The following is a 12,144-nucleotide window of genomic DNA, read 5'->3' as shown; positions in this document are numbered from 1 at the left end:
CCGGAGCTCTCAAAGCCCCCAACGAGCCACATTCAGCCACTTGTCCTCAAAAAGCCAATTAAACAAGCAATAACAGTGAAAATCAGTAAAAGGAATTCATTCATGACTACATTTATCTAAATTTAAATTGAAATATATTTTGTTCATTTTGAATTTATTCCCGATAACAGTAAAGAACTTTCTCCAGAACTACCCTGACAACTTCAAAGTACAATTGTGGAGCTAGAGAGATGGCTCAGAGGTCAAGGCATTGGCCTATAAAGCCTAATGACCTGGATTCAATTCCCCAGTACCCACTTAATGCCAAACAGATGCACAAGGTGGTGCATGAGTCTAGAGTTCGTTTGCAGTGACTAGAGGTCCTGGCGTACCCATTCTCTCTCTCTCCCCTCTCTCTCTCAACCTTTCTTTGTCTTTCTCTCTCTCAAATAAATAAATTAAAAATAAAGTAAAACTTGTACACCTAAATAGATCAACCCACGGCAGGTGAGGCTCACTGGCTGAAAGGAAACAGCCATCATGCCTCCATGTCTATGCAACCCATCCCCAGAGGCGGAGCTCCCACAGCCCTGGTCCCTCATGGACAAGCTCCTTCTTTTGATGTTGGGCACCCACAACAACACTAAGTGACAGAAATTCAACTAGCTCAGGTTGGAGAGAAGGCTCCGTGGTTGAGAGTGCTTGCTTGCAAATTCTACAGCCTGGCTTTGATTCCTCAGTACTCATGTAAAGTCAGGAGCATGAAGTGGCATATGCATCTGGAGTTCATCTGCAGAGACTGGAGGCCCAGGTGCAACCATACACTTACACATTATCTATCTGTCATCTATCTATCATCTATCTATCATCTATCTGTCATCTATCTATTATCTCTCTATCATTATCTATCTATCTATCTATCTGCTTGTCTCTGTCTGTCTCTCTCTCTCTCTCAAATAAATAAATAAAAGTATTTTTTAAAAGAAAGAAATTCAACTAGCTCTATAAGGACAGGGCAGAAGCCTCTACCCACTGACCCACTGAAGAGGAAATCTCCAGAGCTCCACAGGAACTTCCCCACCCACAAGAGGGCACTGCAGCCCAGACTCAGCTAAGGAAGATCAAACGTGGGCATAGATGTATTACAGTTTGTTTATAGTTTTCACAACACTTCCCAAGAGCACTGCAAAGAGAACAGAAAATCAATCCTCTACAAAGAGTGCCAATGAACTTGATACTTATATCTATACACAGAGGCAGCATGTTTGATGAGCCTCTGTGACCCTACCTGAATGCGCTGGTAGATGCAAGATTTTTGGATCAAATTTAATTGGAGGTTGCTTCATTATCTATATGAGGGGGAAAAAAAACACTTTTGAAATGCCTTAAGAAACAGATAGCTGTGTCCCAAATATCAGATTACAAAATGATGAGTATAATAGAAAGAAAGAGAGAGAGGGAGGGAAGGAGGGAGGGAGGGAAGAAGGAAGAAAGAGAGATTATAGAATTTGTCCTCAAAAAGAAAAAGAGCTTGGGCAGGACAAGGTGGTGCACAGCTATGACACAGAGAGACCTAGGTGCAGAGTGAGAGCCTATCTCAGAGAAAACAAAAAAGAAAGAAAGCTAATGCAAAAATAATATTTGAGATTAAAACACGCAAATATAGGTAGTTCATTTTAAAAATCATTTTAATTGGAGTATTACTTGTTCACTGCTGTGAACAGATAAGGAGGAAAGGCTTAATTCAGCTCCGTTTTCAGGAAAAGGTCCATGGTAGAAGGGGTGGTGGCAGGAGCAGGGGCCCAGCTAGTCACACTGAAGCCTCACACAGGAAGCAGAGAAAAACTAGAAGTGGACTTCGGCTATAAAGCCACGAGCCCCGCCCCCAAGGACTCACTTCCTCCAGCAAAGGTCCATTTGTAAAGGCTCACAACCCTTCCCAGAAGTGCCACCAGCTGGAAGCAAGTGTTCAAACACATGAGCCCTCTGAGGGACGTTTCACATTCAAGATACAATTGGTATCATCAATAAAACAAAGGCTCACGGAAAAGACGGGCTCTATTTTGGCTTCCCGGCTTACTGCAGCTAATCTGCCTGCAGGTTACAAGACTGGGCGGCTGTCCTGGCGTCAGTTCGCTAAGTCACGGCGCGGGCCCTGCTTGGGGAAGGAGGCAAGCGTCCGCGAGACCGCAAAAAAGGGAACAGCTAACAATCCAAAGCAGGCAGGCCGTAAGCACAGAGCAAACGCCGCAGAGGGCAAGTTTTCACAAACAACGGGCCCTGCTGGGCACTTGAGGATGGTGATGTCGACGTGGCACCAGAAGAGGTGCAAGGAGACTGAGTTCTTAAAGCATAGTCAGGACTTGACGGCTGTGTCAGAAAAGCGCATTTCAGGACGACACAACACGTGAAGAGGTTGCACACAACTTATTAGAGGAACAGAAAGAAAGCGGTGGTTGGATTCATGAGTTTAGAACAGCCGAGGTACCGCATTTGCAGACTTTTAATCAAAAGTTCAGTCATTTCTGCATCTAATTTCTTCAAAATTTCTATGTGGCATGTAAAATTCCTTTTGGACAGAGGTAGGAGGATCACCATGAGTTCGAGGCCACCCTGAGACTCCATAGTAAATCCCAGGTCAGCCTGGGCTAGAGTGAGAACCTATCTTGAAAAACAAAATCTTTTTGTTTTTAATATATTTTTCTGATAGTATTCTTGACAAAAATGTATACTCTCATTCTAATCTCATAATCTAAATTCACAGTGGTTTTCTTACCATGAGAAAGCCTCAGATAAATCCAAAGTGAGGGACAAACTACAAAATACCTGACGAATGCTGAAGAGATAGCTTGGTGATTAAAAGTACTAGCTTGCAAAGTTGAATTCCCCGGTGTCCATGTATAACCAGATGTGCAAAGTGGTGCATGTATCTGGACTTCATTTACAACAGCAGGAAGCCCTGGCATCCCTATATTCATTCATTCATATCCTCTCTCTTGCTCTCTATCTCTCTCTCTCTCTCTCTCTCTTGAATAAATAAAGCATATTAAAAAATGGAGGCGGGCGTGGTAGCACACACCTTTAATTCCAGCACTCAGGAGGCAGAGGTAGTAACTGTGAGTTCGAGGCCACCCTGAGACTACATAGTGAATTCTAGGTCAGCCTGGGCCAGAGTGAGACCCTACCTCAAAAAACCAAAATAAAAAAAACATGATGAAGCACTAATCAAAATCCTAAAGTCATAAAAGCTGAGAAGATATCACAAGGCCATGGAGTGGAGGACCCTGTAGCAGAAAAAGGACAGTAATGGCATAAACTGTAGAATTTGGAGGGAAAAGTGCTTGTTTGCTAGCCCTATGAGATGCTTCACATTAACACAAGCAGGGTAAGAGGCAGGCTAGACCGCTAGTAACACAAACCTTTCCTCTAAGTCCTGCTGTTTAAAGGGGGGCTGGAAAAAATGGCTCAGCGGTTTAGACACAGGTAAGGCGCTTGCCTGCAAAGGCTAATGACCCGAGTTTGATTCCCCAGTACCCACGTAAAGCCAGATGTACAAAGTGGTAATGCATCTGGAGTTCATTTGCAGCTGCTAGAAACCCTGGCACACTCATTCTTTCTCTCAATCTCTCTCTCTCTCCTCCCCCTTTCTCTCAAAATAAAAATATTTTTAAAAGGTTGGGCTCAAGAGATGGCTTAATGGTTAAGGTGCTTTCCTGTGAAGCCTAAGGACCCAGGATCGATTCCCAAGTACCCCCCTAAGCCACATGCACAAGGAGGCAGGCATATGCACCTATAGTTCCTTTGCAATGGCTGGAGATCTTGGCATGTGCTCGCTCACTCTTTCTCAAATAAATAAAATTTAAAAACAAATTTCTGCTAAGGTTTCCCAGAAACTATTAAGTAAGTTTATGAGTAGAAATAAAAAACAGAGAGAGCATATTCCAAGGATATCACAGACCTTTTTAGAAAGCCCGCTGGGAAAAATCTCATCAGCCGTCAAATGTAACACAACCCAGTGACTGCCAAATATGTGAACTCACACAAAGACTGGATCTGTTATGAAAGACAGCTCAGTAATGTAGACCAGAAGCTGTCTGTCTAGGAAACAAACATGTACCCAAGAAAATACATGCCTAATCCACAGTCGTGTTCCTGGTACAGTCATGAATTAATTTGGAAAAAGATTTTTTTGGAAGAGAAAGCAGGAAGAAAGAAATGCAAAATAGGTGGTAGAATAAAAATATGCTGGAGCTGGAATCAAAAGAAAACATGAGGGGGATGGAAAAATTATTAAATTAAAATTTTTTTTACATGTCACAGAAAACATTTTATTGGCCATTTGGACCATTTATTTGACAGGAAGGATGATCCTGTCATACTTCTGCTGGAACCAGCACATGGCCTCCTCTAGGCTGACTTTTGAGTGAGGACTCCACATCCCTAAATAATGTACTATTACATCCCCAAAGATGTGAGACATCAAGGCTCGAACGGAAAGTGAGCTATACTCCCCCACGTGTCCCCGCAGCCCTGACAACATGTGACAGGCTGGGCTCTCTATGTCAGCTGGCCACCCAGTCCTAGCCAGTGGGCTTTGCACACTTACGTCGACCTTCACAACACCTCAGTGTTGACAACACCTGGACTGCTGGCCTTGTACATGTGGCTGGAGAGATGAGGGGACAGAGAGCTGCGTCGTGACTAGGACGGCGAGGGAAAGCGGAGCAGGGAGGAGAGCGAGGGCAGAGAAGAGAAGCAGAGAGGACCCGGGCTGGGCTCAGCACCTTTGCCCACCTTCGGGTTGTCGATGATCGGAGTGACGACAAGATCTGAGTCCGTGTAGATCAGCTCTTTCATCTGGGACTCCAGGGCTTGCTGGCTCAGATGCCCACTTGTCAGCTTGAACAAAAGCACAGGTCACACTTTGGGCACTGGGGAGATGGCTCTGCGGGGAGCAGCATTTGCTGCCTGAGCATGAAGTCCTAAGACCATCTGAGTTTGAATCGTGCACTCACATACAAAAGCTGAGTGTGGTCACACGCGTAACCCCCAAGGCTGGAGAATCGCTGGGGCTTGCTGACCAAAAGCAGCAGTTCCAGGTGGAAGAAAAAACCCATCTCAAGGAATTAGACAGATGAGCAATAGGGAAGGATACCCAAAGCTCTCGGGCCTTGCACGTACACACACAAATGCTTACATCACATACCACATCACACACAGAGAGAGAAGAAAAGCGTCCCTGGCTGCTCACCTTGGGGAAAGGAGACGTCTTCTGCGGGGAGCTCTGAGTCCCGTCCTCCCCAGGACTCAACCCCACTGCCGTGCTCGTTCTTGGCGTCGGTCGAGAGCTGCAAAATACATGACATTACTCACATTCCAGAAGTTTCATCCTCTGATAACTAGGTCTTGAGGGGAAAAGACATCCTGAAAAATAGAATATGATACTTTTATACAATCACATATAAAAAGTTTGAACCCGGCTGGAAAGATGGCTCAGAAGTTAAGGCACTTGCCTGTGAAGCCTAAGGACCCAGGTTCCCACATAATCCAGATGCACCTAGAGGCACATGTATCTGGAGTTTGTTTGCAATGGCTAGAAGCCCTGGCATGCCCATTCTCCCTCCCTCCCTCCCTCTCTCTCTCTCTCTCTCTCTCAAAATAAATAAATGAATAAAATATCCTTCAAAAAATTTGAACCCTAACTTTTGTTTGTATAGCATTTTATAACAAATTTATTTTTTATGTATTGATTCCTTGCTATGTGCAGTGTTTTCTTACTTAGCTATAAATCTTAAAACATTTTATTATTTTTTACATGTCTGTAGGTAGGGCTGGAGAGATGGCTTAGCTGTTAAGCACTTGCCTGTGAAGCCTAAGGACCCAGGTTCAAGGCTGGATTCCGCAGGACCCACACTAGCAATATACACAAGGGGGTGCATGCATCTGGAGTTCATTTGCAGTGGCTGGAAGCCCTGGCGTGCTTGCTATCTCCCCCCCTTCTCTCTCTCTGTTGTTCTCAAATAAATGAATAAAAATAAACCAAAAAAGTCTATTGTTAGATTTATTGTTAGATATCAGCATTATAAAGTAGATCAAATATGGGCTGGAGAGATGGCTCAGCAGTTAAGATGCTTGCCTGCAAAGCCTGGTGACCCTGGTTCAATTCCACCAGATGCACAGAATGGCGCATGCATCTGGAGTTCATTTGCTAGAGGCCCTAGTGCACCCATTCTCTCCTCTCTCTTTATCTCTTTCTCTCTTTTTCTCTGCTTGCAACTGATTAATAAAGAAAATACTTTAAAAATATATCAAATACTATACAAAGGATGGAAAATATTTACAGTTTTATTTCAAAAATTTTTATAATGGAGCCAGGAGTGGGGGCACATGCCTTTAATCCCAGCACCTGGGAGGCAGAGGTGGGAGGATCGCTATGAGTTTGAGGCCACCCTGTGGCTACATAGTGAATTCCAGCTCAGCCTGGGCTAGAGCGAGACCCTACCTTAAAAAAATAAAATTAAATTAAAAAAAAAAAACTTTATAATGGAAAAATTCTTGCCAGGTGTGGTGGTGCAGGTCTTTAATCCCAGTACTTGGGAGGCTGAGGTAAAAGGATTGGTGTAAATGTGAGGCTAGTCTGGTCTACAGAATGAATTCTAAGTTAACCTGTGCTAGAGTGAGATCCAACCTCAAAAAAAAAAAAAAAAAAACTAAAATGGAAAAATTCCCTTTGTACCTGTTTAAAGCAATTGACAAATAAAGTATAATCATATGAAGTGACATGTGAAAGCCTGTGATCATCATGGGCCTCTATGCTACTCCTGGTCTCTGACCTTCAGTTATAAAGCAACCTCCCCTCAGATCAGCAGTTATCTAATGATCAGTTATCTCCTCAGAGTCCTGGAGGCCAGGGCTCTCACCTTTCACTTACTGTTTCTTCACCCATTACACAGTTCTTACGTAGTGCACTTAGATGAGATTGTGCAAGTGTCTCAAGAAGTTAATTCAAAATGCCTAAAATGTGCATATGTTTAACAAACTTTACATTTAACTACACATAGAATAGTTCAAAACATTTCAGTCCATCATTATACAGTTTCCATTTCATGAAATAAAATTATTGACATATGAGAATTTATTTTCCCTTTTATAATGCTGGGGATTGAACCCAGGACTTCACATATTCTCAACACATTCTCTGCCACTGAGATATTTCGAACCACAGAAAAATTTAAGCCGGGCGTCGAGGCGCATGCCTTTAATCCCAGCAGAGGTAGGAGGATCACCATGAGTTCCAGGCCACCCTGAGAACACATAATAAACTCTAGGTCAGCCTGGACTAGAGTGAAACCCTACCTCAAAAAAACAAAAACAAAAAAACAAAAAAAAAAAAGAGAGAGAGAGAGAAAGAAAAATTTTAACATTTAATGTTAATTCTCATACATTTTATTATTTTTGTTTTTATTGTTATGTTTTTCAAAGTAGGGTCTCACTCTAGCCCAGGTTGATCTGGAACTTGTTCTGTAGTTCCAGGATGGCCTTGATCTCAGAGCCATCCTCCTACTTCTGCCTCCCAAGTGCTGAGAATAAAGGTGTGCACCACTGCACCCAGTTTCCATGCATTTTATACATTGGCCCTAATCGCTTAAAAATAACCATCCTGATGTTTTATTCTTTCAAATATTGTTTGTGCTTCATATACAAAAACATAGTATAAGAAAAACACATGGGCTAACCTGAGGAAAATATGCACTGTCAGCCAACCCCCCCAGAGTACTCACACCCAAGGAGGAATGTGCAGCCAGCTGCCCAGAGGAGTCACGCCCGAGGAAGAACGCATAGGCAGTCAGCTGACCTCCCCCGCCCCAGAGTACTAATGCCCAAGAAGGAATATGGACTTATCAGCTGGACCCCCTCCCCAGCCCAAGAGCACTCATACCTGAGAAGGAATATAAGCTCGTTTAGTTGGACCCCTCCCAGAGAATTCATACCTGAGGAGGAATATGGACTCATTCAGCTGACCACCCATGGTACTCTTTGGCCGCAACTCAGTTGGATTATCTGTAGCAGAAAGAGGAAGAAAATGCCATGAGCAGAGCATGATGCCCAGAGACACAAAGCCAGCCAGCACATGAACAAGGACTCTGCGAAGCAACCACAGAGGTATGGAGTGCTCAGAGATGCAAGCTTACCTAGTCTGAAAGACTGACTCAGCTGCTGACCCCTCTGTCCTTTTGCTTGTCTGTTCTGAGGGCTCTGCAAAAGCTCCCTGGAATCCTGTGGTCCAGAACATTCCATTCTGCTGCTCAAAGGAGAAAGCCAATAAAATCAAGCTTACCTTGGAGCACTCTGTGGCTTTGCATATCAAATAAAAGGTCACAGAGCAAAATATATTATGCACATTTACAGCCTTACAAGTGGAAAAGTACAACTTTTCAATAAGTAGCTACAAGGAGTACTTCCCGATGAAAGGCATGACACCAAGAAGCTTACAAGCCCTTGTCCCAAAAATAAATGGCAGGTAGCAGGCCAACTAAAGAAGACATCAGAACACTTGAGATACTAAGCCAGGTGAGGTGGTGCGCACCAATGATCCCAGCACACTTCATCAGTGATTGGGGGAAAAAATGATGAGAAGTTGAGCAAATCAAGAGCACAAACATATCATGACTGAACTAGTTGAGAAATCCACAATTAAACAAATGCTCGGTTTTATCTGACAGAAAGCAGAGGAACCCAAGCCACCTGTATGGCATTCTGGGACGACACTGTGCATGAATGTTCAATAAGATCCCCATATAAGAAGACACGTGTCCACCACCTGAAGCCGAAATCCTCCATGCCTGACTCTGGGTCATCTCTCAAGAGGGTGTCCTTCCAAAAGGAATGCTGCAGCAGCCCTGTCCAGGTCAACCTTCACAGACACAAAGGGAGAAGCTCTGAGTTAGCTAGCAGCCCACGTATCAGAGCCCCCAGGACGCACCCGAGTTGTGTACAGCTGCAGGGTCTGCCTTGCATAAGAATCACCACGCAAATACACCTATGAAGATGCTCTATCATTCACTCTTCCATCCATACGTGAAACTAGTCACTCAGAAGCAAAAGCAAAATGAGATAATAGTTCAGAGACGTTAATGCTACAAAATGTAACTAAGACTCTGAAATCCACTGAACCTGATGGAAATATTTTGGGTTTTCCAACCAGTCTATGAAGGAATTCTATCAACAATTTGAAATTTTTAAATAAATGTGATTAATATTTTCAACTTGACAGGATCAAGAATTATCCAAAAGACAAATTCCTGGACATATGCAGAAGGATTTTCCAGGTTAAGTTAACTGAGGCAGGAAGACCCACCATAAATGTGGGTGGTGCCATCCACGGGCCGCATAAATGGGAATAAAGGAGCCGAGCGTGGACTTCCACTGCCATCTGCGTGCTGCCTATGCCAGGAACGGACCAACTGCCCTGCTCCCACTGCCCAGCCTTCTCCACTGTAATGAACTCTATCCCCAACCATTTAGAGTAAAAGTTCCTGATATTACATCTCTTAATCCAGACTCAGACTTTCTAGAAATTAATTTCAGTTGAACAACTACTTGCATGTTGAGAACAGCATTGCTGCAGGGTGCAGTGGCACTGATTTGTGATCCTAGCATCAGGAGGCTGAGGCAGGAGGATCATCTTGAGTTCAAGGTCAGCCTGAGCTATACAGTGAGACCTTGTCTCAAAACAAATAAAACAAAGCCCATTATTTATAAAACACATGAAATGATTCCACTATTCATTCACATTAACCACTATCCATACCTTTTCTGAGGATTTTTCTGAAGTAACCCATCAAGCAAATTAATAAAATCTGAAGATGCCTTGGGAAGTGAAGAATCTATAAACAAATTAATTTCCAAAATTAAAAAGGGACAAGAAGGTAAATACATAATGTATCACTTTATTTTAATGTCCTGGATCAGTTCTTAAAGCTTTCAAGAGCATACTAGATCAGTTACCAACAGCCACAGCCTACATGTCATGAGCAGCGTGGGGTACGCACAGCAGATACCGAATGTTGTTCCAAGACACACACACACACACAAATGAACCTTAAAAGCAGATTCTTAACTTACATGTAAACACAATGCGGAAACAACACACTGAAGATGGCCAGCCTGACACCCCAAAGTTTTTGTGTTTAAAGTTCCAACATTTTGAGATTTTCTTTTAAGAATTGGAAGGATATCTCAGCAGATAAAGTGCTTTTGCAAGCATGAAGACTGAAGTTTGGTCCCTAGAACTTATGAGTGTATATATATAAAGCTGGGCTAGAGAAATGGCTCAGGGGTTAAAGTGCTTGCCCACAAAGTGAAAGGATCCAGGTTCGATTCCTCAGGACCCACATAAGCCAGGTGCACAATGTGGTGCACACATCTGGAGATTTGCAGCAGCTGAAGCCCTGGTGCACCCATTCTCTGTGTATCTGCCTTCCCCCACCATAAATAAAATAAAAAGATTTTAAAAATATAGGTGTGGTGCATGCCTTAAATCCCAGCACAGGGGAGGCAGAGGTGGAAGGAGTTTGAGGTCACCCTGAGACTTCATAGTGAATTTCAGGTCGGCCTGGGCTAGGGCAAGACCCTACCTTGGTGTGTGTGTGTGTGGTGGTGCATGCCAGTAATTCCAGTGCTGGGAGGTGGAGACAGGAGGATCCCTGGGACTATCTGGTCAGCCAACCTAGCCTACTTGGAGAGTCCAGGCCAGTAGAGACCTTGTCTCCAAAAAGGAGATGGCACTTGAAGAACGAAACCCAAGGTCGTCATCCGGCCTCCGTACTCATACACACACATATGCATATGTACCTATGCGCACACATGCACGCACGCATGCACGCGTGCGCACGCGCACCAGGACCCATGATTATTTAGACTTCCAGAGTAGCGTGCAGATTCAAAAGAGGTGATAAATGCCTGCTTTCATCCCCTGAGACACTATCCTAGAAATAACTACATGAAGTATGAACATAAGTAAAATAAACAGAACATACAAAAATTATATGCTTAGAGCTCTTTAAATCTTAAACCAGATTTCCTGTGACAAAGGAACACAAAACAATCCATGTTGTGATAGTGTGTTGTCTCATGTCAGTACAGAGAATGGTGGGAACATACAGTTAATCTGGGACAACTATAAAAACTTAGCTTTGGGCTGGAGGTCAAGGCACTTGCCTGGGAAGCCTAAGGACCCAGGTTCGATTCCTCAGTACCCACACTAAGCCAGATACACAAGGTGGCACATGTATCTGTAGTTTTAGTTTGTTTGTAGTGGCTAGAGGCCTGGGTGAGCCCATGTTCTCCCTCCCTCTCCCTCTCTCTCCCTCTCTCCCTCTCTTTCTGTCTGTCTCCCTCCCTCCCTCCCTCCCTCTCTCTCTCTCTCTCTCCCTCTCTCCCTCTCTTTCTGTCTCCCTCCCTCCCTCCCTCCCTCTCTCTCCCTTTCTCTCTCTCTCTCAAATAAATAAAATATTTAAAAGAAAAAAACTTAGCTTTGGCAGGTACAAATTACAAAGAATGGTTAAGGTGACAGTCCTCTTTTCCAGGTAACATGTAAGTTAACTGTTCTCATCATGAAAGATCCTAAGATGTAAGCAGGACCTACGATGTGAACTGACACACTCAGCATGCGGGATCCTCAGATTTAACTGACACACTCACCATGCGGGATTCTAGGATGTGATCTGACACACTCACCATGCAGGATCCTAAGATGTGAACTGACACACTCACCATGCCGGATCTGAAGATGTGAACTGACACACTCACCATGCAGGATCCTAAGATGTAAGTTGACACACTTACCATGTGGGACCCTAGGACGTGAACTGACACACTCACAATGCAGGATCCTAGGATGTGAACTGACACACTCACCATGCGGGATCTTAGGATATGAACTGACACACTCACCATGCGGGATCCTAATATGTGTACTGACACACTCATCATGCGGGTCCCTAAGACGTGAACTGACACACTCACCATGTGGGACCCTAGGATGTGAACTTACACACTCACCATGGGAGTCCTACCTTTAGGGATGGGTGGTAAAGGATCTTCATATAAAATCTTCTCAGCTAATTCTGAAACTGTTTCTGAGAAGAATGGAGGTTTTCCTGA

The 12,144-nt window shown here is 43.8% G+C and overlaps 1 protein-coding gene across 3 annotated transcripts in view; it reads right to left on the bottom strand.

The window, feature by feature from the left end:
• The window catches only part of Ulk4 (unc-51 like kinase 4), a 345,903-nt gene that overhangs the window by 320,715 nt on the left and 13,044 nt on the right, over nucleotides 1-12,144 (bottom strand). For all 3 annotated transcript variants that reach the window (XM_045136900.1, XM_045136901.1, XM_045136902.1), the window contains exons 7-14: nucleotides 12,057-12,140; nucleotides 9,791-9,866; nucleotides 8,801-8,893; nucleotides 8,172-8,281; nucleotides 7,971-8,040; nucleotides 5,231-5,327; nucleotides 4,774-4,878; nucleotides 1,268-1,328 (exon numbers count right to left, since the gene is read on the bottom strand). In XM_045136900.1, coding sequence (XP_044992835.1) covers nucleotides 1,268-1,328; nucleotides 4,774-4,878; nucleotides 5,231-5,327; nucleotides 7,971-8,040; nucleotides 8,172-8,281; nucleotides 8,801-8,893; nucleotides 9,791-9,866; nucleotides 12,057-12,140 — 696 coding nt within the window. The remainder of the gene's footprint in view (nucleotides 1-1,267; nucleotides 1,329-4,773; nucleotides 4,879-5,230; nucleotides 5,328-7,970; nucleotides 8,041-8,171; nucleotides 8,282-8,800; nucleotides 8,894-9,790; nucleotides 9,867-12,056; nucleotides 12,141-12,144) is intronic.

This window comes from Jaculus jaculus, chromosome 17, assembly GCF_020740685.1.
Source record: "Jaculus jaculus isolate mJacJac1 chromosome 17, mJacJac1.mat.Y.cur, whole genome shotgun sequence".
Classification (NCBI taxonomy): Eukaryota; Metazoa; Chordata; class Mammalia; order Rodentia; family Dipodidae; genus Jaculus; species Jaculus jaculus.
Note: the sequence above shows the minus strand (reverse complement) of the source record. Positions and strands in the feature narration are given on the sequence as shown.